Source organism: Sylvia atricapilla, chromosome 23 (assembly GCF_009819655.1).
Source record: "Sylvia atricapilla isolate bSylAtr1 chromosome 23, bSylAtr1.pri, whole genome shotgun sequence".
Lineage (NCBI taxonomy): Eukaryota > Metazoa > Chordata > Aves > Passeriformes > Sylviidae > Sylvia > Sylvia atricapilla.
Genome location: NC_089162.1, coordinates 2,727,126 through 2,752,763, shown reverse-complemented (window position 1 = coordinate 2,752,763; position 25,638 = coordinate 2,727,126). Strand labels below are relative to the sequence as shown.

General features: G+C 51.2%; 1 protein-coding gene across 4 annotated transcripts in view; it reads left to right on the top strand.

Moving 5' to 3' along the window:
• LOC136371028 (opioid-binding protein/cell adhesion molecule homolog) overlaps positions 1-25,638 on the top strand; it is a 297,400-nt gene that overhangs the window by 254,293 nt on the left and 17,469 nt on the right. For all 4 annotated transcript variants that reach the window (XM_066334822.1, XM_066334823.1, XM_066334820.1 and 1 more), the window contains one exon: positions 20,510-20,742. In XM_066334822.1, coding sequence (XP_066190919.1) covers positions 20,510-20,742 — 233 coding nt within the window. The remainder of the gene's footprint in view (positions 1-20,509; positions 20,743-25,638) is intronic.

Here is a 25,638-nt window from a genome sequence, read left to right as displayed (position 1 = left end):
TGATTTTCGCTGCCCTGCTGAAATGCTTCCCGGGCTTTCAGAATGCTTCCCTGCTCATCACGGGGGTGGCATGGCAGGTTTGGGAGCAGCAATGTGGTGTCATCCCAAAATAGCTGCTGACTAGGGGTTAGGATAACTAGCCAGGATGCAGGAGTGCATCTTCAGCTTCAGACTTCCCATAAAATGCTGGGGCAAAGGCAGCAGCTGTGGCCAGAGGTACCTGTGTGAGAGCAGCTTTTGGTCCCCAACTCCATGGGGGCAACAGTGACCTGAGACAGGGTTCTCTGCTGCTCTGTGTCATCAGAGAAGCTGTGGATGCCCCATACCCAGAACTGTTCAAGGCTGGGTTGCATTGAGCTCTGAGCAAGCTGGTCTGGTGAAAGGAGACCCTGCCAACAGCTGAGAGGTTGGAATGACATGAGCTTTAAGGTCATTTCCAACCCAAACCATTCTGGGATTCTGGGATTTCTGTGTTTTCTGGGATTCTGTCATCTCCCTTTCTTAGCACTAGTCCTGTCTCCCAGCTCCTTCCCAGTCACCACAGAAGGAAACCCACTGGATGAACAAACACCACTTACTCTGACCAGGGCATCTTCTATCCTGTCTATTAATACCAGCTCCACATGGAGGGCTCGCTACCCTGGAAGTGTTAATTAGTTTCCCCCCTCCTCCCTCCCATTATTTTTCTGCCTTGCTCTTTAGAAGGTCTCTGAACCAGGAGATCAATGCCTCCTGCTAATCCGCTCTTCAGCAGCTTAGAGAGGCACCACAGAATACTCTGTTTAATTCTCCTCTAACACCTTTGCTAATCATCCTTTCCAGCCCCAGAGCCCCAGGCAGACGAGGAGGGGAGGGTTGGGATGGGAAGCACAGCAGGTGCTCATTTACACCCAGCACGGAGACAGCAGGGCCTGGGCACCGCAGTGGGAAGAGCAGGGGTTCAGGGGGGAAAAGCAATGGGAGAGAAAGGAGGGGAAGATCCCTTGGGATGAGAAGTGTGGCATCAGCATCCAAACCATTTGAATGCTCTTGGAGCCATGGAATCATTTAGGTTGGAGAAGACCTCCCAGTGGTGTTGCTTCCTGTCTTGTCCTCTCCCTCTGTGCTGTAGGTATGGGTTGTGCTGTGAACCTGTGCAGAAAATAAGGATAACTGCTCCTCTTGGCCTCTCCACACAGCCAAGAGTCTGTGAGGGTTTGTCAGGGTGGGTCAAACCCCTGAATCCTGGGATCTGGATTGGGCTGTCCCTCTGAGCAGTGTTCATGTGGGAGGTCCCAGGGGGGAGCAGTCACATCCTGCATGCTGCCATGGTCCTCTGCAGCAGGACATCATGGAATCATGGAGTCATTGTGATTGGAAAAGGCCTCTAAGATCAAGTCCAACCATCCTCAGGCTTTTTGGCTGACTTGAGCTGGGGCTGTGGGCGCTGGGAGCTTTGCCACTGCCTCTCCAGCTGCTCAGCTCCCTGTGCTTGGCCATCCTGCCCTCCGTGGGAGCAGGACTTCCCTGGGGTCACTTTGGCTTTCACAACAGAACTGCATAAACAGCCTGGGGGTCACTCTGAGTGTCAGTCACCCATGGGTGACAGTTGTTGGGCTTTGACTCCTTGGCTCTTGCTGCACAAGTTTACCAGAGGCTGTGTCTCCTCTGTGGAGAAGACAGTGACCTGGATTTAACTGTGAGGACCTTGCTAAGCTTTTCTACCTCCAACTGCTGTGATCCAGCTAAAGGGCTGCGAGCAAAAACCCACGTGGAAGTGCAAGTGCATGCTAATGAGTCGTGTTGCCAAAACCAGAAGGAGCCGACTCTACAGGGATTTGGTACTTTTTATTTTTTTTTTCCCTGCTACCCAAGTTCAATAGCAGCGAATTGCGTATTTCTCTGAGGCTTCTCAACAAACAATTTACAGTGTAAATATATTTGTTGGCATGCAAATCACTCTGCATTATGAGTCTTGATTAATATTATAATGTGTTGATGAAAGCCTCTAAGTGGTTCTTGGAACTAAGGTTCCTGACAAAGATCAGCTGTTTGGGTGCCCAGTGTTTGCAAAACATTAGATTAGGGTGATTTTTTTTCCTCTATTTTGGTTTCTTTCCCCCATGTGTGTTGTTTAATGGGTTGTTTCTTTTCCCCCCTCCCTCTGTTTAAGATGCTGAGTGCAAAGTGGCAGTGGCTCTTCAAACCAGGCAATTAATTAACACAATCAAGCTCTTCCCCACGCTGCTGCCACCCCTTTCTGCTCCTTGTCCCCTATGTAAGAGGGATGCTGCTGTGAGGGTGGTCGTCAGCCCCTGCTCCTGGAAATGCTGGGGAAGGACAGGATGAAGGATACAGGGCTATCAGCAATTCCTGTGTGTGCCAGTAGCCAGGCTGAGACATGGAGCAGCAAATCCATGAGTGGATGAAGCTGTTCACTGAGCAGCAGAGTAATGAGGCTTGATTGCCTATGGAGCCATCCCAGGGGCTTTGCTCCCCTGGAGCCTCTCTGGTGTGGAGGAAAATTCATGGTCCTACTAATGTGACACCAAGAGGCTCCTTCCTTAGAGATTCCCAGCACTTTCCAGGATGGAACAGCTTCGATGTTGAGGAACTGCAGGATTCATCAGAGGTGGCTGAGTGACCCCCATCCCACCTTCACTGCTCTTCCCCCCCCGACCGAATTCCCAGCTCCATCCTTTGTGCCAGCTCCAGAAACACCTGGAAAACCTTTCCCTCTTCCAAACCATTCTCCTCAGCCGGAGCAGGCTGCTCTGGGTGCTGCGTTGTCCCTGGGGAGGAGGATGTGTTTCCAGCCCCTCTCTGGCATGTGCTTGTGGAGACAGGAGAGCGTGGCAATGACAGGCTTTGAGCACCATCCTCCCCACCTTTTGTGACGGCTGCTCTCATTGCTTTTTCTTTCTACCCTTTGGAGCTGAGTTCCCAAAGGTGTCAGGACAAATGCCACACTCATCAGTGTGGCTCTGCCCAAGCAGGCAGGAGCAGGGAGAAAAGGCAGGAAAGGAAAAATAACCCTGTTTAGCAGGCGGCAGAGCAGGGTTTAGTGACAGCCTCAAGTCTTGATCTTTGTTAAACTGCTGTTTTGCTCAGAGACTGACAGGGAGCACCATGAAATACGGAGTGTTCAGCTTGTAGCACTCGGGAGAGCTGTGCAGGTCGTGTGTGGCTCTGCTGTGACGTGCCTGGCAGGGAGCACACCAGAGGGGCACACTGAGCTCCCCTGCCCCAGGAATGGGCTGGTTTGGGACAGCATCCCCCCTTTCAGCAGCTCCCCATGGTGAGCCCACTCCTGGGTTTGCTCCCCTCCATTTCTCTGCAGTCCCGGGGGGTTTTCTGCAGTGGCTCATGGTTCATTTGGCCATCCCCAGGGAGAGCAGGATGGCAGAGCCATCCCCACCCTGCTTATTGCCCTCTGAGTGTGGCAGCTCGTGCTGAGGTCTCGGAGTTGGAGCCGAGCTGGGCAGGGAAAACACAGACACTTAAAGGAGAGACAGAGAGAGGGGGGAAAGAGTGACGAGCACACGTGCTTTAAAAGAACACACTGCCTTTTTTTTCCTCTTCCTTTTCTTTTTTCTGAAAGCAGCTGTGCCTTTTTCCAGCACTTTTAACTGGTTGCCAGGGAAACAGAGCAAGGGAGAGTGGAAAGGTTAGATGGATATTGGACGAGGCTAATGCACTTGTTTCAACCAAGAATTGACAGGTGCTTAGGACACCGAAGGTCCTGATAACTCCTCATTTGTACAGCTCCTTTGCAGAGCCTGGAGTACCTCCCTACTACCGTTAATTGTGTTTTAATCATTTGCAAATTATAATTCATCTCCATCAGGGGATCTCTAATGGTGGCTTTATGGAGCGCGTCCACATGTTTCTCAGCCCTTCTGGGATCCTGGGCATGAAATATTGGGTACCTTGGGCCTTGTTGGTATGGGTGGTCTGGCTTGAAGAGACTTTGATTCCAGCAGAGGTCCTGATGGAAAAGGTGGGAATTGCAGCTGGGTGTTCCAAACATGCTGGGGAAAGCACTGGAGGGAAACCATATGTTTGTGGCTGTCTGGTTTTCCTAGAAAAGGGGCTGGCATGGGAGATGTGGTGATGCACAAGTCCAGTCAGTGAATCCCCTTATCCACACTGTCATCCCCAGCCCTGGTCCCAGTGTTGGCAGAGCTCTTGGCATCTCCCTGCTCGCCAGCAGCTCCCATCCAGCCCCACAGGGCTGCTGGGACACATGGGCCCTGTGTGTCTGCAGCTCCACTTGGCTTTTTCACCTTCCTCTGGGTTAAAAACTAAAGACAAATGCCTCACTATGGATTTTTGTCACCATTGTGATGCTCAGAGGGCTTTTTCCCTCTGCTTCTGCTTTAGGTTTTGGTTTTGTTTTGCGTCTGTCATGTCTAAAATAGCAGCTCCATGTAAGGAATAACCAAGGGGCCTGAAATTTGGCTGTTCAGGATGAGTGTCACATCTGGTCTGTGCGAAACACAGCATGGCTACAGAGTCATAAAGCTCAGGCTCTGGAGAGGCAGGGGTGGCTGCTGAGGCTCTTACTGAGTTTGGGGTTTGCAGAGTTCTCCTGGGGAGGGCAGAAGGGCAATGATTAAAAAACCCAATCTGAACCCCACTTGTGTCTGTGGGTGGGAAGGTGGAAGGAATGATGGGGTGATGCTGAGGGCTGGGGGACCCCAGCTCTGCCTCTGGTACCCTGAGCCTCATCCTGCAGCTCTGGGGGCATTTCCATGGTGCATATCCACTGGTGGATAACAGGGCTCCCTCCTCCCTGGGGTGACCTCAAGGGACTCTGCCTCATCCTCCAAAATGCCTGGCTGAGTCCTCCCAGGCCAGCTCACAGCCAAGGCACAGAAAGATGCCAATCCACCTTTTTCTGAGCTGGGGAGGGAACAGAATGTATCCCTTGTCCAGGGCTGCAACCACAACTGCTCACTGCTCCTCCTTGTCAGCAGCTTCGCAAGCCTGCCTCCTCTCCATCATTCCTGAGTGATGGGTACCAGGCCAGCACAGAGATGCACAGCACTCATATCCCTATTATGACATTGTCAGTGTCACAGCTGAGCGTGAGGGACTCGGAAAATGTCACTTCAGGTATTAGAAAATGACTGTGCTTTTGCCACACTGTGGTTCCTCATCCAAAGTGCTTTTCCTCCCATCAGATCCAGCTGGAGGGGCCTCTGCCTCTGACTATGGTATCTCTGCTCTGGGCTTTTTAGTGGAAAGTGTGATTTGAGTAGTGGTGCAAAGAGCCAGACTGACAGCCCTGGGCCATGCAGGCACTCCAGCTACAGCACAAATGCTGAATGAGTTCCACATCTCCTCCATGCAGGGCTTTCCTCTCCCCAGCTTTCCTTTTCTCCCTCTTCTCCAGACCACTGGTGGCACACTGCCCTGCCAGGTCCTTCACCAGCATCTCCCCTGCTTTGGGGGGGACCTGTGCTAGTGACAAGAGAGGAGCTCAGTTCTAATCACCAGCTCCCTCAGGGGGGATGTTTAAACATCCGACACATAAATGCAAGAGCTTTTCCCATCCCTTCCCAGCAGTACATGGAATTGTGACCACTGCGGGCTGATGTGGTGCTGCCTTGCCCCCAGGTAGGCTCCAGAACCAATTCCTGGTATGTAGAGACCTGAGCAGCTTGAGTGGCTCCAGTCTGTCCCAGTCTCGTGGTCTCATCCCCTTGACAGCAGGAATGGCTCGGGTCACTCTCAGGAGTGCCCATGGTGCCAGGGCAATGGGCTCCCCAGCAAGCTGGCATTGTGCTGCCTGAAAGAGAGATCAGGAATAGGAAAGGGAGTGGAAGAAGAAGAATGATTTATGAGGCTTCGCTTGGCCAAGCAGGGCATTCTCAGCATATTCCAAAATAATTTAGCATCATCTATTGTGCCTGCAGCGGGAGCTTGTTGCGGAAAACGAAAGAGAGCAAAAAAAAAAAACCCCGCCACATAAAGAAGGCAGAAAGCCCCTTGATGGGATGGTTAGAGCTTGAAGTTTCTTTTTTTCCTGAGGGCTGCTGTCTCCTCTCCCCAGTTCTCTCTGTAAATCAAACTGCCAGTGTCGGATCGGCGGCTCCGTCTTTCCTGCAGCCGCTTCCCCGAGGCCTCCCCGCGCACCGAGGGGACGTAATCACCACCTAGAACAGCTTGAAGGACACAAGCGCGGGAGCCGAGAGGACGATTTGTAGTGAATAATTTAGTAGATGAATTTAAAGCTTTTGTTCTCGTCGCAAATTACCTGCGAACTGTACGGGAAGGTTTTGATCATACAAATTCATTTTACATCGCCTCTCTCTGCCAACAGACCCACCTACCCGCTTCGCTGGGGTTTGAACCAATGCATTTTCCCCTACACATCGCTGTGTTTTGGGGGTGGGTTGGACCTTTAATTAACCCATCATTTTGGTGCCTGTGGTTTTAATTGCCAGCATAAGATTGCCTATCTGAGTTGTGTTGGAGATTGGAGAGCGCTGTTTGTAAATAGGAGTAATTTGTGAAGTTCGTTTGTGTACCGTGGGGTGTTTGCACAGCTTTCAAAGTGTTTTGCCTTTAGGTGGAAGGAGATGAGATGGGAACAGGGCTGGGATGCCCGGGCAGGGATGAGTGCCAATGTCAGCATCCTGGGATGAGCTGCATGGACACTGTGCAGTTGAGGAGGGACCCCTTGTTGGAGAGGGGCTTTTTATAAGGGTGTTGTAGTGACAGAACAAGGGGCGATGGCTTTAAGCTGACAGAGGACAGGGTTAGATGGGATGCTGGGGAGGAATTCCTCCCATGAGGATGGGGAGGGCCTGGCACAGGATGCCCAGAAAAGCTGTGGCTACCCCTGGATCTTTGGAAGTGTCCAAGGCCAGGTTTGACTGGAGTTAGAGCAACCTGGGATAGTGACAGGTGTCCCTACCCATGACATGGGGTTGGAATGAGATGATCTTTAAATCCCTTCCAACACAAACTGTTCTATGAGTCCCTCTCCTCACCCCAGCATCTCTTTCACACCCCTGAGAGGCTTTTCCCTGCCTTTGTGCTTGGTGTGGACGGTTGGATCCAAAGCTTTCTTCCTCTCTGCTCATTGCTGAGTTTGTTTGGGACTAGGGAATTCAGCAAAGTGCATGTGAAGGAGGCTGCAGCCTGCCCAGAGACAGCCACGTGAAATGAAGTTGTATCACTCTCTGAGATCAAATTATCCTTCTCAGCTTTCAGGGAGAGGACTCCGGCAGCCCCATGCGAGAGCTCACTGCCTCCTCCTCAGCTCAGTTTATATCCTGGTCCCCCGGCAGACTGCAAATGCTCCCTCATCAGGGCCTGCTCTCTGTGCTAATGGCCCTCTATAAATAAGCCCCAGGAACAGCGATAGAGAACAATCATAAAAGGCAGGCGCATAAATTAAAGCCGATGTTATAATAAACTAGACAAGCCCTTCATCGAGGGTTTTATGTTTCTCCTTGAGTCGGCAGCTTTGCCAGCAGAAAATGATTTCCGTGTGCCTTGGCCCAGTCCTCTCTCTCTCTGCTCTGTAGGTGCACACGAGTGGGTGGCAGAAATAGCTGCCATCACCATGTCCCTTTTTTTTTTTGGCATTCCGGGTATTAAAGCTGCGGGGATTTCTCAGAAGAGCTCTCAGCATGTCTTTAGAGTGGCAACAAGACCATGGATTTACTGATGGTGGCTCTGGCCACTCCTTGTGGCTATAAATGAAATGCATTGGCTCTGGGTGTCTGGAATTCCTGAGAGCTCAGCCCTGCACCTTTGGAGGAAGGTGGAAATTCACACTTGCCTCAGTGAGTCAAACCTCCTGGAGGGAGATGCTGGTGCATAAAACAGCAGCAACTTGGAATGTGTGGTTCCTCTGAAAGGCCTCTCCTTCCCCTTTGGCCTGGAGCATCTCCCTGGTTGGGGAAGCATGCAGCAGTGGCTGGCACGCAGGCTCCGTGCCGCAGCTCCAGAGCGCCTCGGGAGTGCTGGATACACTGCACTGAAACTCCTGCCTCTCCCGTGGAGTTCAGAGCTGTCTCTCCAAATTACATCCTGGATGACTGAAACTTGGCAGGGCGAGAGGCAGCGGCAGGCAGAGCTGCGTGCTCACAAAGTACAACTTCCCTGTGCTGGAGTCCTCTGGGAGACGCAGCAAGTTGTGCCCTGGGCATGGAGTTGGTCAGGAGGGAGTCCATCTCCAGTTCTGTCATACATTGTGATGCTACACAGGGGTCTAGGGCAAAGTTCGTGTCTTGGTCACCAGTTCATCTTGCTTCCAAACCCTTTTTTGGACACTTTTGATCTAAGCTGATGACCCTGCGAGTAAAGTGAAAACTGCTGCTCCAGGCTCTGAGCTTTCTTTCATCCTGTCCACCCATCCTTTATGGTCTGTGCAGTGAAATCCAGAGGCAGACAGATGTGTGTTGGCAGGGTGGTGTCAGCCTGTTCTGCTTGCAGGAGGCTGTGTGGACAAGGAGGAGAATTCCATCCATCCATCTCCTTTTTTGAGGTTCAGTACAATTTGGAGCACATTTTCAGGTCTGATTTGGATGCATGCCCAGCCACATGCCCAGCTCTGTGCAAGGGGTTCCCTCATTGCTGTGCAGAGTTACATCACTCTGGGGCAGCTCAGTTACATCCCCTGGGTGCTCAACCAGCTTCTTCTGGAAGTTTGATGTGCTGCAGCACATCTCGTGCTGGTGTGGGAAGGTGACAGCCAGCGGATTATGAACATGGTGGGGTGGGACGGATAAATGGAGGAGAGGAGGCAAAAAAAGGAGGGATGGAGGGAGAGAGAGTGAAGTGTAGGCTCTCCATTCTTCTCTGTGCTGCCCTGCACGCTCTGGCCTGAGCTCCCCCTCGTGTTCAGCTGCATATATTTCTCCATTGCTCTCCCGACTCTCCTCTCCCAGTTATTGCAGGGATTTTCCATCTTTCCAGCCGTGTTTGCGCTGGAGAAGCTGGAGCCCCACTGGGCAGTCCACTGGCTGTCAGCTTAATTTCTCCACAACTCCCTTCTCCCGAGTATGATTGCAGCACCTCCAGCCTTTCTGAATATTCAGCCCAGAGACAGATGTTTACAAAAGCTGCATCAAGAGCCAGAGATCCATAGTTTTGATTGTGCAAGGAGAGCTGAGTGCCACAGACGTGCCCTGGAGCGTCTCGTTGGTTTTCCTCGAGGGAGAGAGGAACCGTGCTGTGCCAGTGCAGCATCAGTTCCCTCCAGAGGCTGCCAGGCACTCCCTGCCACTGCCACCGCTCATCAGCCCCTCGCTGGTCTCGCACAGGGTCATTTTCTGCTCCATTTCCTCCCCCAGCCTCCGGATTCCCCCTCCAAGCTCTCTGTTTTCTTCTTCATCATCCCGGCTGGGATAGAATATGACTGCAGCCACAAAGAGCTGAGATCGCAGCTGCCCTCGGGGCTTGTTTGCCCACATCACCTGTCGGATCAGGAGCCTGCATGTCCTTGGAAAAATATGTATTTCAGGCCGCTGGGGTGCTAATTTGCAAGGCCCATTACTCAAATGAAACATTAAAATGGCCGTCCATAAAGCAGAGCCTTTATCCGTGCCTCCCCCTCGGTCTGTACTCCCCGCACCAGGTATAGGCTTCCTGTCAAGCCCAAGAGCCAAAAGCAAAGATTTATCGGAGGGTTCCTTGACTCCGACCTGCATTTTAATGATGTCGCCGCCAGCCTGTGCCGAGAATAAACTCGGTGGCTATTGTGTTACCCTCGCTTCGCCTCTCCGGATGAATGCACCAGGAGAGACGTGGGTTTGTGGTGTCCCCAGTGGGGACCCTCTTGTGTTCTCACGTTCTTTCCTCCCCGCTTGCCTGCACGGATCAGCAGAGTGGCTGCCTGGCGCTGAAGCACTGATCCACACGTGTGGTTGGGAGGGAAGGATGAAGGGGATGAGTCCTGTGCATCACCATGCCTCGGTTTCCCATCTTGTGGGAGCTCTGTCCAGCCTCTCCCAACCTTATGTGTGTGCAGGGAGGGTGAGAGCTGGTCCTGCCACAGCCACCTCGGTGCTGCCGGGGCAGGAGGAACTAAAAAGGGCTTGGAGCGGTGCCGGAGCCCAAATTGCTTTTTGGAGAGCTCAATTTCACGCCGGGAGCGGAGCCGTGGCACCGCGGGGAATTGAGGAGCCACGCTTGTCAGGGAGATGTGCTGAACTTCAGAGCCGGCTTGTTTATTTTTCCTGCGTATTTATGAGCGGGGGTGTGTATAAATATTGCTCTCCCGTGCCAGACGGTGCTGGTGTCGTGCTTCGTGCTGGTGCAAAGCTTGACCTGGCACTTCCCGGCGGGAACAATGCATATTTATTAGCGAGGCGATGGGTGGGAACGGCTCCCTTGCTCGCTGGCGTGGCAGACACTGGCTCAGCAGAACAGGGGGTCATTATTATTAAAATAAATAAAAGCAAAAGCAGATTTTATTTAAAAGCACCGTGTCTCCTGTGCTGACTTCATGAAGGAGCCAACTTCTCCTGGGTAGGAGAGGGGTTCGTGAGAGGACGCTCTTGGGAGGCTCCTGGCTGCACAGGGATTGACTCTGTAAACTCGGGGTGCCACAGCACATCCCCTGCCTCAGTTTCCCTTTTGATGGCAGTGACATATTGAAGTGACGTAAGTCTCAGCCTGGCAGGCGAGTGCGAAATGCTCCCTTCATTAATAAGCGCAAAGTGCTTTGATATTTTTAGATGGAAGTGCCACGTATTGATATAATATTACTGTACCACGTTTGACTTCTTTTTCGATTGCAAGCCCCCTCTTGATCCCGTTACCTGCAGTAACAGTTATCTGGCTATATTTTATCATCTGAATATTTCAATTAAATTACTTTAAGGGGAAAAAAAAAAGCAGTAGCCTAGGCTGAAGTTGGAAATGATCACTGTATCACTCCAACTTCCCTCCATTCCCAGAAGGTTAATTGAAAGGCAGCCATCTTGGTGACGTTTAGACAAATGAGGATAATTATGTGTTCTCCAGCTCTTTGAGAGGTTAATTGCTTAGATGTACGAAGACTTGAAGAACAAAGAAGGGATAAATCAGAAGCAGGACTATGATCTGATAATGTAATTTGGGATATTCACGTGCAACTCAAACAAATAAACCCCCTAATTGCATGCAGTTGTTCAATCCCTGGGGTTAGCAAGATCAGGCTCCTGGCTCTCAGGGATGCTCAGGAGAGGGTACCAGCAGGAGAGGTCTTCATCTGGCTGGTGCCCAGGAGTGACTGTTGTCATCTCACACTGATGACGACTTCTTTCTCTGGCACTGGACATGACTTCTTCATCTTCACAGAGCTGTCACCTGGCTCCTTAGTGCCTGCAGCATCCAACCCTCATCCCGGCAGAGCAGCAGAGGGTGGAAATCAGATGGGTCAGGGAGGCACAGGAGCAGCGAGCAAAGGATTTCCTCTGGTGGGTTATTTTATTTTGCCTAATTGCTGGTGAAATTCCTGCAAATTGGCAATTATATTCCTGAGCTGATGGCTCACCCAGGTCTTTTACAGATCTCGAGTTTGGCAGGAGCTCTTTATGGTGTTCGCCATGAAATACAGCTTCACTCTCCAGCGGCAGAATTTCCCACTTTTTAGAGGTTATTAATTCCGTCGGCAAGGATTTTGCATCTAAGTCTTGTGGCAGCACAGTTGTAAAGGTACCTGATTTTTTTTCCTTTTGATTCATGCTGGTGGACCAGTCTGGGAGTTGGTTTGTCCATCTGTCAGCCCCTTCATCCTCTTGGGATGAGATGCAGTGGGCACTGGGAGTGACTTCCAGGTGTGAGGGGTGCAGATGGAGTGAGCTGGTTTGCCCCTTGGCTTTCCCTGCCCACTGGCACTGCAGTGAATGGCGCAGTGTGGAACCAAGACTTTGAAATGCTGGAGTTTTTATGGAAGTCTCGGGGTTGTGTGGAACATCAGGCTGTCCAGCCTGGATCAAGTACTACTTCATTTTCCAGCCATAAGGGTCAGAAAAACAGTGCTTTTTCTCTTTGCTGAAAGCTTGAGGGTAAAACATCTTCATCCAGCATCTCTTCCCCTCCCTGTTCTGTCTCTGGGGAAGTTGGAATTGATTTCAAATGAGCAAATGCTTCTCCACCCCTAACGTGTGAGGAGCCTTGAGCCTCGGCCTCTGAAACACCTGCGAGAGGTTTTTCCGTCGATCTGTCTGGAATTGCAGTTTAATTCCCTGCATTTGCTCCCGTATTGTGCATTAAGATACAGTGAGTTTATCCAGCAGTCCAGCTGTTTTGAAGATAATTACTACAGAACTCAACCTGATGTAAAATAATCCTCCTGGGCAAGCAGCCAAGAGCTTGAGACTTATCCTCCAAAGACTGAAACCTCTCCATTACCCTTAAGAGCCACAGAGATAGCGGTGGGCATCTCATGACAAATATATTTTTGGTGGTAATCAACGGCAGGATGTGAGAAGAGGTTTGCTTTCCGCCCAACTCTTGGGGAGGGTGGTATGGCCAGATAGACTGAGAGCCTGATGCCCACATGATGGGGACATGGATGGCTTTCCTATTAAAGGGCCCTACATGCTTCTGTTTCCCCCAGCAACCCCTTTTGGGGTGACAGTGCCACACCCTTGCTGCATTGCCACCATGTCCTCCACTGAGGTGGCTTCAGACCAATTTCCCCTCCTTGCAATGCAGGGACAAGCGCCCGATGGTTTTGCTCCAGCTCCTTCTCTCGTGGATGTGCCTTGGTCCAGGTTTTTATCAGCCTGCCAGCGTCCTTTCTTCTTTTACAACTGTGGCATGCTGTCGGTGCCACAGCCACATCCTCCTGGGTTGAAAGTGTCCCCTTTATCCAGCTGAGATGGAGACAGCCACCAGTCCCATCAGGATGGCTGAATCAGAGCGGTCAGAGCCTCGTGTTGCCACACACTAATTACTGCCACTTAACTGCGTGTCCAGCTGTGACAGCCAAAGTTATTCGTCTCTCTCCCTGCCTGGGCAGATGAATGAAAAAAACTGGCAAAAAAAAATAATGCAATAACAAGGAAAAAATCCAACCCTACAACCCCAGAGCAGGCATGGAGGACCTGAGGTTCTCAACTGCTCAGCTCTGCTAGCAATGAACTTGGTGTTTTCTTTGCTGCTTTTGATTGAAGAACACTGGAAATCAGCCGGTTGCAGGTGCTGTATTGTGTGAGATTAGCAGTGATTTAGGCAGGGTGCAGGCGCTGATTGAGCAGGGGGCTCTGCCGATGCCAGCACAGAGCAGGGGAATCTCCAGATTGTGCCCCTTAATCAGCACCCTTGAAGGATGCTGATAGCATTGCCAGGTGACTCACATTGGGATTTTCCCTGGATTTTCCATTGGGATGTAGGGCAGGGCTTGGTGTGAGGACAGGGGAATTTGGCTTTCCTGGTGAGAAAACAGCTGTCGGCACATTTCCTAGGACGGGTACTGATGCTTTGGTGGTAAATGCTGCTGGATGGTGACTGTCTTTTTCTTTTTGGAGAGGAGCTGGGAAGATGTCCCAGCCTTCTTCAAACCACAGGATGGCCAAGTGACCACAGAGAAGTTTGAAATCAGTGCCTGGCTGTGGTAGGGAGAAAGTACAATCATTCAGGTAGCATTTTGGGCAAGGAAAGATGCTCCTCTGTACTTCTTCCAATTTCTGTGGTTTTCCTGGCCTGGCTGCCCCTGCTCAGTGCCTTCATTTTCATCTCTGTCTTTGGGAGATGAGGTGTGGCCGCCAGCATCGACTGACTCTGATGGAAGCAGTTACATGCCACCTGCTCTATAAACATTCCCATTGATCTGCTCTATCCGAAGGCCTTCCGCTTTATTTCTTTTGCTGCCACCTCGTATTTCCTTATGAAGATTTCTCCTGAGCTAATAACAGCTGTTGGATTTTGGGGCTTAGGCTAATGCCTTCCGACCTTCCCTACCACACGGGGGGAGCATCCCAGCACGTGGACATGGGTATTGATGCATTGCTGTGTCAGAAACAAGGGAAAGCTGAGTGGGAGCTGGGAGAATTGTACCTGAGCACCTGACCTCATCCAGCCCCCCCTTCCCCTTGCCAGTGATGTTGTCAGAGTGAGGTGTGTCCCCACAAGCTGGAAGTAAAAGCAATGAGGAGTGAAAGGAAGGCTTTACGAACTGGAGGGAAAGCCTGGCTCACTTTAACAGAGCTGGCTGTTTCTGGATTTGCTCGATGTGGAGCATTAATTCAGAAAATCCCGTGAATGGCTTTGGGGAAAAGATGTGATCTGTCAGTGGGGGCAACGTGCAGCTGCTCACCTCACTGGGCATCCCTACCTTTTTCAAACTATGATTGCTTTTTAAGCCACCTGCAGCACAGCTCTGCCTGCATCTTCTTTAGCATCACTCTGTGCCACCTGCAGTGGTACCCAGACCCACCCCTGACTCCACGGGGCTCAGACCCCCCCTCCCTGAAATAATGTCAGCACAAGCTCAGCAGCGACCCAGCACCAGGCTCAGCCTTTGCATGCCCGGGGTTGTCACAGAGGCCACCCAAAGCCCTGGGAATGCTGGATGCAGAGCAGCCAGTGTTTTATGTGACATGGACCCCTCAGGGACTGTGTAGCGAGCATTGTCTTGACTTCTGATGCCTCTTACAGACAGCTCCCGCCCTCCTCATCATCTTGTTATCATTCTAATGTCTGGGAGCTGCAGTCATGGACCAAAACACCATTAAACTATCTGAAATGGAGCAACTCGACAGCCTCTGCCCTCACAGGCTTATTATCTTTGCAGATGGATATTTTATATTTAGCAGTCGCTAATGTATCAATTTGGGCTTTGATTTTTCACCGGGAGCAGCTTCTATTCTGGTGCCTGCTGGTGGGCAAGCTGCCACTGCAGGGGAACCACCAGGGACAAACCCTCCCCGGCAAGCCTCAAGCCTCTGGAGAGGACAGAAGGGTCCCACAGCACTTGGAGGGCTTCGGGCAGGAGGTTGTTGTCAGGGAACAGGTTTTCCAGTGGCCTGGAGTGTGTTTGAACAGCACTGGGAGCACTTGGGGAATCAGAGCAGTAGCAGTGGGGCCAGGCAATTAATTAAACTTGCAGAGCGAGAGCCAGTTTGTGTGTGGCTTTGCAGGAGGCAGTGGCTGAGTGCTGTACGGTGCGGGAGGGAGGAATGTAATGGAGCAAGGGAGAACCGTTTGGGCTGGCCAAGTTCTTGTACATCCCATGGTTCTTGTTTTCCCACAGGGGGTATGGGTGTGGTGATGGATTGGGACATGCTGGTTGGTGAAGGCTGGATGGGAGATGGTAGTGCTGGATAATTCCACATGGTGCATCCTGAGAGCCCTCTGTCCTCGGGGTGCTGGGGTGGCATGGAGCTGTGCTCTCTGTCCTCGGGGTCCTGGGGTGGCATGGAGCTGTGCTCTTTGTCGTCAGGGTGCTGGGGTGGCGTGGAGCTGTGCACTCTGTCGTCAGGGTGCTGGGGTGGCATGGAGCTGTGCTCTCTGTCGTCAGGGTGCTGGGGTGGCGTGGAGCTGTGCTCTCTGTTCTCAGGGTGCTGGGATGGCGTGGAGCTGTGCACTCTGTCCTCGGGGTCCTGGGGTGGCATGGAGCTGTGCACTCCACATCCAGCCCCTAGGATGGGAGAGGGGGCTCCTCGGAGAGGAGACAGAGTGCCAGTGGACAGGGCCATGATGAAAGACAAAGTGCCTCACACCTTCCACCCCCAGAATAAACCGTTTGGATGGCAGTGACGGAGAGTTGGGTGGTGCAGTCCTGCCCTGGGGAGCTGCTGTGTGGGACCAGCCGTCACACGGCGTGCAGATGCCATTGTCCCTGCAGATAATGCGGCGGGCTGCATTGTTGGGAGAGGATTAGAGGAGCCGCTGTGTTTTGATGGCCTGCTTCTCATTTGCATCTTGAACGAAGTGGGAGCACAGCCAGGTTCTGTTCTTTTGTGTTTACTTCTGAGGAAATGTGTTTATTTGCGATGATTACAAATAAATCTCCTCTGCCTTTGCTCCAGCCGCCCAGAATAAAAAACATCCCGTGCCCCTTAACTGTGTAGCCGGGGCGAATATTGGAAGTGGAGGAGAAATCCCATTAGGAGCCCCTGGCAAGTGTGATTAACAATTTCTTCTCAAAGACAAGGGTGTTTGTTCTGCCCCAACAGGTATTTTTGGTTGGAGGCTTCCCAGGGTGAAGCATCACCTGGTCACTGTCGAGGGGTTTTGCTCCTGATCTGGGTGAGCTATTTTAGCTGCTGAAAACTGGGTCAGCCAGCAAGTTTGCAACTGGTTTTGGCATCTCCATTTGTCATCCTGACGAGACACGTTACCTACAGGAGAGAGAAGCAGTTTGGGGTTGAAGGGCCATAGAGGAGTTTAAAAGTAGAGCACTGTTGGTTTGAACAAGGAAACAGGAGATGTTTGAATCCTAGAATCATCAAATATCCTCAGCTGGAAGGGATGCAAGGATCATTAAGTCCATGTTCTGGTTCTGCACTGGACATCCCCAAAAATCCCACCACATGTCTAGATAGGTTTGGATAATAAATTTGGGTTGATCTATCCCCCCAGCCTCTTGGCACGGACAGGGACCAGTGGTCTTGTCTCTTCAATAACAAACATTTCTTAGGATGTGCATCAATGTTCTGGGGTCCCATGCATCCCATTCCTCAGAATGTTTTGTACCCATGAAGGGGGTTTTGTAAGATTTCCTGTATGCTTCTGACTCTTTGTGTGCCGTTTTCCCCTCCAAATTACTGCCAGAAAACTTGTGGTGACCCTGGGCACAGTATTTCCCTCACCATGGGGGATGCATTGAGGGCAGCCCCAGGCTTCTCCTTCATGCTCAGCCAAGTCAGCAGTGCAGGAAAGGTCTGTGATGTGGCCAGAGAAGGCAGGAGATGAAGGTGGAGGGTGTTATGGCTCAACCCACATGTAGGAGAGGCACTGTCAGTGTCATTGATGGGGCTGGGAAGAAGCCTGCTGTGGGAGCGACGTGGGGTCTCTCCTAATAGGTGCAGGAGGAGGGAGACGGGCGCTGTGTGCCACCAAACACAAAGAGCATGTCAGCGGAGCTATCTGTATTGTTGACACTAAGTGAAATAATTCCACGGCAAACTTCAAAATTAGCATTTAAGAATGAGGAATGGGGGCAATTAGAGGGGAAACAGCGCAGCGCCGGTGCCCCCAACTCCCACCCTCATGCATCTTCTCACGCTGCTGTGTTCAGGTTCATCACCCTCGTCTCTGGTGGAGCACTGGGATCCCTGCAGCAGCTCCCGTCCTCCCGCAGAGGGAGGGGATCAATGGGGGTCTGAGGAGATGGAGTCTTCAAGAGCCCACATGTATCATTGTGAGCACTGTGGGGGCTGGAGCTCCAGCAAAGCCCAGCATCCAAAGCTCCCCAGACACTCTGGAGGAGAGCAGCAGTGGTTGGAGGCAGCTGAAGGGTTGCAGATGGTGAAAAGTCTCTGGTGAAAAGATGGTGAAAAGGCAGTGAGGGTGTAAGTGGGTTGCAGTGATGGAGGAGCTGATGGGACAGGTCACATTGCACAAAGGAGGGGTATGTGGGGGAGCTGGGATGCAGTGTATACTGGGGGCTGACAAAATCATTCCCGAGATATTCCCCCTGCCTTGCTGATAGGCTTTCTCCAGGTGAACTGCAGAGCCAGAATAAGTTTATTTCCTTCTCTTGTGACAGGCTCTTTATTGTCTTTTGTCCCTTCTGGACTCGTAAGGCAGTTTCTGGAGAGGGATATGGTGCCTTCAGGATACTGTTAATGGGGGTTTGTCTTTGGTTGTAATTAGATCTCTTCAAGGGAAAACCTCCTGGCCTGCTTTATTATCCAGCTTTGTCAGAGCTTGTCTGCTTTATCTAAACACTTTGCAGAAGTCTCTTTACCTGTTTGCTTACTGGAGACATTATCATAATCCTGGTCAATTGGAAATGGGGAGCACAGACGGCTCAGCAGACAAGTGAGTGCCATCAGCTTAGCAGCTAATGGAGATCACGTTCCCAGACAGGTAAAGAAGCTGATGAGGTGCCCCTTGTGCCAGGGTATCCATCAGTATTCTTTGTAGTGCCAATTGCCAGGGCATGGAGAAACTGATGGTGGGAAGGTGAGGTCAGCTGAGAAGGTGCCTCCAAGAATGTCACGTGCTCTGTGCCAGCTGATGGATGTGGATTTTCTGCTGCTGGTGCTTCTGACACATTCCCAGGAGGCGCAGGAGGGCTGGTTTTTTCAAGGAGGGTGGTTTGTCTGGTCGTCTGTAGCTGCAGGGGACAGTCTGGGCTCTGGGGTAGAGGAGCATGATGCTGTACAAAGTAGAAGGGACTTGGTCCTAAATTAGCTATTGAGTGGCAGTGACTGGAAAGTGAGCTGGAGGGATGGGAAGCAGGAGCCTTTGCCTCCTTGCTCTTGGCATGGGTTTGTTACAGAGGTCCCCGAGTTGCTGCTGCCTGCTCATTCCAAGTGGTTTTGAGGGCAGTGCCAGTCACCAGCACCACAGACAAGGGAGGATGGTGCTGTCCTTGCCCTCCCTTCTGTGAGAGTGTCCACCTGGGGCACCCCTGGGTGCTTGTGCAGGCACAGCTCTGAGATGTAAACATGAGCTGTGAATGCAGAATGAACCACCCCCATTCTCAGGTGTCCTGGAGCAGCCCCAGATCTCCTCGGGAAGCACATCCCATATGCACCAGCCAAAGCCGGGCAGCGACAGTCGAACGCACTCAGTGCCGGCACGAGCGTCTCAGCCCTGTCACTTCAAACCCGAGTCCTTGTGCTTCACCCCTAATGAGGGGACCCGAGAGTACCTCGCAGGGCTGTAGTCTGGATATTTATATGAGCGCAGACATGCGAGTTGTCTGTTTTACATATTGCTGCCCTGATTTTTCAGTGCACGCAATGAATAATTTACAGAAGCCGTGTGTAAGTATCTCTTTATTATTCATTATAATGAAGTGAGACAGCAGTAATAGTCCACTAGACTGGAATCCCCCAGGGCCGAACTTAACTCGGCTGTGCTTAGCTCTCCCCCAGTTAATTTGAAGGAAGAGAGGGCTCAGCTTCCCGACAAGGACAATGCCGTGTGCCGGCACGAGGCTGCCGTGGTCCGGCAGAGCCGAGCTGGCGCCGGGGCATGTCTGACACTGCCGGGCTCCCCTCGTGCCGGTGGTGGCACAGCCAGCGTGGAGGGCCATCCGTCTTCCCCAGCGTCCCTACGTGATGTGGCTGGCGGAGATGTACAGCTCCTGCAAGGGGAAAATTACTTGTTTGCAGGAGAATATATGGCTCGTTCCTCTGAACTGAGCACCCGGGGGGACCCTCAAACATGCCAAGTATCGCCCCTTCCCTGCGCCCGATTAATAATCTCGATCGAGGTGAGGCTCTGCAGTCTCAGCAGGGGAGGCATATAACACCCCCAGAGTCTGGGCAGGAGAGGAGCTGCAATGGGGACGAGGACAGGAACAGCCTCCCAGCCCCTCTCTGAATTTACAGGCTTGTGGAGTGGGACTCGTATGAGTTTCTTGATTGACTGTAGGTGCCTTTTCTTACGATCTTGGCTGCACAAAGCTGCTGCAGGTCTGCACTGCCCGGTGATAGCTCAAGTCTAGCTTGATTTTCCTGTTTTTTTGTTTTTTGTTTTTTTTTTTTTTTTTTCTTGCCAAGAGAAAGTGCCCCTTGCCTGGTCCTCAGGTGGTGAAGGTGAAGCTCCCAAGAGATGCTGGGCTCTTAATTTAACCAAACGCTCAGAGCTTTCGCTGCAGATACTACGGCGGTAGCAGAGAAGGCCATAAGTAAATAGATGGAGAAGAATCTATCAAAGAACATGAAAAAGCCATGTTTTCCAGGAACATTTTAATTCCCTTCCCCCTCATCCCATTCTTTGCCAAGTGTAACTCACTGCCGTGGACTGGAGCTGCTGAGCTCCTGCGCGTCTCAGAGCGGGGAGGGTGGGAGCCAGACAGGAAATAAATAATGGAAACGACCGCGCTGTGTTTTCAAGGCACTTGTAGGATTTACAGCTGCTTATCCAAATGTTCCCTTCTCTTCCCTGTGTGCTGGCTTGGCCGTCTCCAGCTGTTTCTGTTCTTCCCCTCTCCCTGTGCGTGTGCCGTGGCCCCTGTGCCCAGCAGTAGGGGTGTTTATCACCCCGGGGATGGCTCGAGGGCTGTGCCGACAAGCTGAACTGTCAGCACGTTTTACAGCTTCATCTGGAATTCTCAGTGCACAGCGAAGGCAAGGGGGGTTGTGGAGGTGGGTGAGAACGGGGGATAGAGATGGTCTGCCTGGCTTGCAGAGGTGAAACAATGGGAATTTTGTCTGTGGTTCCCCAGTTGTGTGTAAAAGAAAAAGGGAGGTTTTATTTCTGGCGAACCCACTGTTTATGTGAAACCTCACATGATGGTGGGGGTGTGGAAACAGGAAGCACAGCCACAGCAATGCAGCATCTCCATGCTGTGGGAGCCACATTCCCATCCTGCTCCGACCCTTTTCTGGGACCCGGGATGCTCTGTGTGTGTCCCCTTGCAGGTGTGTGACCCCTGTCTGTGTGTCCCCTGCAGGTGTACTGTGGATGACCGGGTGACGCGGGTAGCGTGGCTGAACCGCAGCACCATCCTGTATGCCGGCAATGACAAGTGGTCTATAGACAACCGTGTGGTCATCCTGTCCAACACCAAGACCCAGTACAGCATCAAGATACACAACGTGGACATATATGATGAGGGCCCCTACACCTGCTCCGTGCAGACAGACAATCACCCCAAGACTTCACGCGTTCATCTCATCGTGCAAGGTAGGTCTGAACGTGCCTCGTGCTGTTGCTGCATGGTTTGATCTGGGAGGCTGCCTGGACTCGTGAAGGGTTTGGAGGCTCTTTTGGTTGGTGGAGTTGGAGCCAGCATTAGGTACTTCAGATAGGAGCAGCGGTCTGGACAAGTGCCCACCATGCCAGGGAGGAGATGAATATGCACTGTCTCAGCCTTGCTGTGTTGAACAGAGGCTAGAGGACACCTGAGAACTGGCAGTGGGGCTGTTGAGCTCTTCTTTATTCCTCCTTTGCCTGTCCCCTGCTGTGAATTTCACCTGTCTCCACTCTTGGAACCATGTTGCTCAGTTTGCTCCGTCAGGGATTTATTAGTAAGATCCTCAAGCACATGTTCGAAGATGCTTCAGGAGAGCCAAAAGCAACGTGCTGCCAGGCACAGAGGAGAAGCAGATCTCAACAGCACAAAGCTCCATGGTTTTGGAAGAGAGGTCGAAGTCACTGTGGGGCCATGAAGGGCCCTTGGTACAGGGCTTCACAGGCAAGTGTATCAATATAGCAGATGCTGTTGGGCTGCAAAGCAGTGTCCTGAGGCTGTTCTGATGGGGGGATCCAAGTGCTGGCAGATCAGAGGGGCCAGTAGCACTCTGATGGATGCTGCCTCTGGATTCTTGCAGCTTTGCACCAGCTACTGGCTTTTGTCCGGTCTCTAGATTAATTTTTCAGAGTTAGTGTTAGTTCAGGTTAGATAAAGATAATGAAAGTTTCCTAATCCTCTTAAAGAAGATTTATTTGGCTGAGTAGAAAGCTCTCAGAATACAATAAAGCGTGTATAAAACCAGGACCTAATCTTTCCTTTAATTTCAAACAGCTGATGGGTATTGATTTTGCAATGAGCAAATCTGAAAACTTTCTCAGGCTCGACATGTTTCTGAGAAGCCCCCAACAGAGTTATGTATGCATTTATGCACCCTTCTCATTGGCTAGAGGCAGGGCTTGATTGTGGTCCCTATCCAACAGGTTTTCCTGCCTGGTGGTTGTGGGAGTGTGTTGGGAAACCCCAGATTGTGTGCACCAGGCTGTGGTGAAGAAAGGGGAGTGCTCACCTTGGGAAGAGGGGAGTGGAGATCCACTGGAATCATCCTTCCATCCCCTTGTTTGGAGCTGTCTCTCTCCTCCTTTTTGAGTTGTGTGCGAGCTGTCCATCTGTGAGGTTTAATCTGTTTATCCTGTCTGCTCTCTAATCGTGCTAATCCATCCAGTCAACACCGGTGAAGTATCCGAGTGCTTTGCACCTAATGAAATCAGGTGAACTGGCAGCGATGCTCAGCCCCTGCTGCCCTCAGCCTTTTTTCAGGGTGATGCAGGCACTTTCCAGGCATGGGCAGGTGAAGGTGAGAGAGAATTTGTGTCCAGAGTAATGGTCTGGTGGTGAGGCATTCCTAACAGTGCTGGAGAAAGTTTTTTTTTCCTGGCGTGAGCAAGTCTTGTTGAATTGCTCCCACCACAGCAATGACTGTGGTTCTCAGCAGTGTCACGTCTGCACAGCTGGAGGGAAGAGTGTGAGGAACTGGGGGTGCAGGCACAGGTCAAGTGCTCCATGCTGAGCAGTGTCTGTACTTCCCTTTCAATGTGTTAAGCTCAATCCACACGATTTGCCCAGCTGAGAAAATCCATCTGTAGGTGCCTTTGATGGTGATGATGAGAGAGGGAAATCTTCCTGTTCTCTGTTCCCCAGCTCAGCCTGAGGAAGAGAAGTTTGTATGGATATGCCATAGCAGCCATCCAGGATCTGCAGGAGCCTACAAGGAAGTCAATAGGCACTCTTCATCAGGAATCGTAGTTAAAAGGAATAATGGGTTCAAACTGAAAGAGAGGAAATTTAGGCTTGATGTTAAGTAGAAATTCCTTCCTTTGAGGGTGGCAAGGCCCTGGCACAGGTTTTCCAGAGAAGCTGTGGCTGCCCCTGGATCCCTGGAAGTGTTCAGCGTGAGGTCAGACAGGGTTTGGAGCATCCTGGGATAGTGGAAGTTGTCCCTGCCCATGGCAGGGGGGTGGAATGAGATGATCTTTAAGGTCACTTCTAATCCAAGCCATTCTATCATTATGCTCCACTGCAGCTCCTTGGTGGCTAAATTGTGCTCTCTGTGAGGACGAACAACACACAGTCCTTTGCTCAGCGCTGAGAGGAAAGGAGTGATTTTCCAAAGATGGATTTGGTCCTGGCTGATACTGCAAGCAGGGCACACACTTCACAGGGATGGTAGCAAAGTCCCGGTTTTGGCCTCAAATTGAGGTTTAGGTCTGTCCTCTGTTTGTTGCCCTCACTGTGCCAGCAGGATGGCAAACAAGCAGTAATGACCAGTTAGCGACTATATTCAGGTCAATTAATTTCTATTTGTGTTTTGCAAAACTATAAGTTTGGCCGGAGAGAGTATTGATTCTTTGTGCCTGTTTTCAATTGGGTTTTAATTGTGCTACTGAGGGGCCCAGCCTTCCCTCCCAGCAACCCAGCAATAAATCTGCCAGGGAATCGCCGTCAACAGTAAATGTGTCTCTTAGTAGCACTATTAATATGTCTCTTGCATTGGTTCATTGCAACAGCCGTTAACAGGGTTTATAAGAGCATAGATGGCAGGAAGCCAGAGGGTTTTTTTCATCTCCCTTTCCCTCTTTTTGTCAGGAGCTGCCTCGTGATGAAGGGATGGATGCTTTCAGAGACATACGTGGTGCTTATGGCACGCCAATGTGTTCTGGGGAGAGTTTGGGATGCAGAGAGAACAGGCATTTAAGTTCACACAAGTAAAAGATGAGCCAGCCCATCCTCCTCTTGTCATAAAGGCTGGAGTGAAGCTGAAGTAGGGTGGACCTTGGTGAGCCCTCCTGTCTTTGGGGTGAGCACTGCAAAGGCCACCTCTCCAAAAGGGGGAGAGGCAGAGCTCCTGAGAGGTGCAGGCTTGCAAGGAGGAGCTGGCACATCTTAATGGCATCGTGCTGCAGGATGGTTTTGGTGTGAGGAGTGGGGCAGACCGTAGGCAGGACACAGCTCTTCATGGCTTGGGCTGCTTCAGGGTGTACTTCAGCCCCAAACATGGAGCTCAGGGTCAGTGTTTTGGTGGAGGCTGTGAGCTTGGGATCCCTTCTGGTGGAGATTTTGGTAGTGAAGTTTGGTACTGGCCATCTCTACCTAACAGTGGTCTTTGGAATTTCTCAGATGTCCTCTATCTCTGATAAATTTAGAGAATCCTTCCCTGTATTGCCTTAATCCTACTGACCACCTGAAGCCTCTCCCAGCTGTTGGCATTGTTTCCCTTGTTTCTGGGTGGCACAATCCATTTCCCACCTTGGTGTTTGCTGCTTTCCTCTCCCTGGGAATCAGGACAGGTTTGGAAGCATCATGGCCTTCATTTACAGGGTGTGGCTGTGTGGTGTGTTATCCAAATGCACCTAGGGATGCTCTCCTGGAGCTGCTCCTGTGTCTCACTTGTCACCTCTCAATGCAGCACCAGTGCTGACATAGCTTCTCTGTGAGTGTCTCAAAACCAAATGGAGTCTTCTATTTTTCCCTTGTGATAACAGCAGGCTCTTAAAGGCTCTCAAAGGGCCACCCTCCCCACCAAGCCACCCCCAATGAGATCTTGTTCTCCAAAGGGAAAAGGTTGGATGGGAAATTGCAGCTAGACCCCCTATCTCAGCCTTCATTCCTCCCCAGAGAAGCAGAGGATGGACAAGAGAGTGAAAATGGACAAATAATGGTGATGCAGGAGCAATGTGGCAGTGATTCAACAAAGCAGCCCAGAGAAAATATGGAAGGAATAGCAAAGTTTGAAGAAGAAAGCAACTAGAGGAAGAAAAAAAAAAAAAAAAAAAAAAAAAAAAAAAGGATGAGAAGAAAAGCCCAGAGACCCTAGAACAAAGGAAAGAGAGAAGGAAATGTGCACACGCAGAAAAGCACCAGAACATCAAAAGGGCAGGAGGCAGCAAAGGGGAGAAATGAAAGAGTAATGAAGGAGTGAAGGCAGAGAGAGGGGGAAGGTCTGGAAGGAGGAAGAATCGGACTGGCAGGCAGGAAACAACACACACTGCCCAGACAGGAATGGCCACTATGCCTGCCGTGACGTGCTAACCCAAAATCCTGACAGGAGAACAGGAAAGGGACAGGATGGGGTGCAGCCTACGCCATCCTTGGGCTCCCAGTCTCAAAGCTGCCTGAAACCGGTGAAAAGGAGCCATCAGATGTGCCACAGGGACCAGCAGCAACAGATGATTAATTACTGCAAAAAAACAAAACTGGGGAAGAGGAGGGAGAACTGGTGAAGTTGTTTCCCCATTATATTTCCGAACAGAAAGAACGTTTTAGCTGGCGCACAAATAGCTCCCTGGGAAGCACTCTCACTTCCTAATTGTTCATAAATTTACTGACAGGTGGTTACACAGTAGGTATAACACTGTGAGTTTCGGTTTTATTGCTTTCCCCATCTCAACGTGAAAACTTGGAGAAAAAGGATGCACTGCTAGCAGCTGGATGACTCCGCCCAGCAAAGGGTGCTCGGTGCCTGTATTTCATTTTTGCCATGTTCCTTCCTGTAAAAGGATCCCACAGAGAGTGTTTTACTGGGGGAAGGCTGTGGAAAGAAGGTGTTCAAGACCTCAAGGAAAGGGAAAAGGAAGATGTTACCAAAGTGGAGCGCCTGTAGAAAAAGTGAGGGCATGACACGCAGCTCGCCTGTCAGGGAAATTTGAGAAAATAATTTTGTTGACCAAACTGTGGCTTTTAGAAGTGCTTAATCCATTATCTCAATAAAATCAGCTCTGATGAGCCTCTCAGACTGGGCTGTCACCAGAATGGTTCGATCTGAGATGATCATCATTGCTGCCGAGAAGCAACATGTTGTTAAAACCCTCGATGTCCCCTCCTTGCCCCAG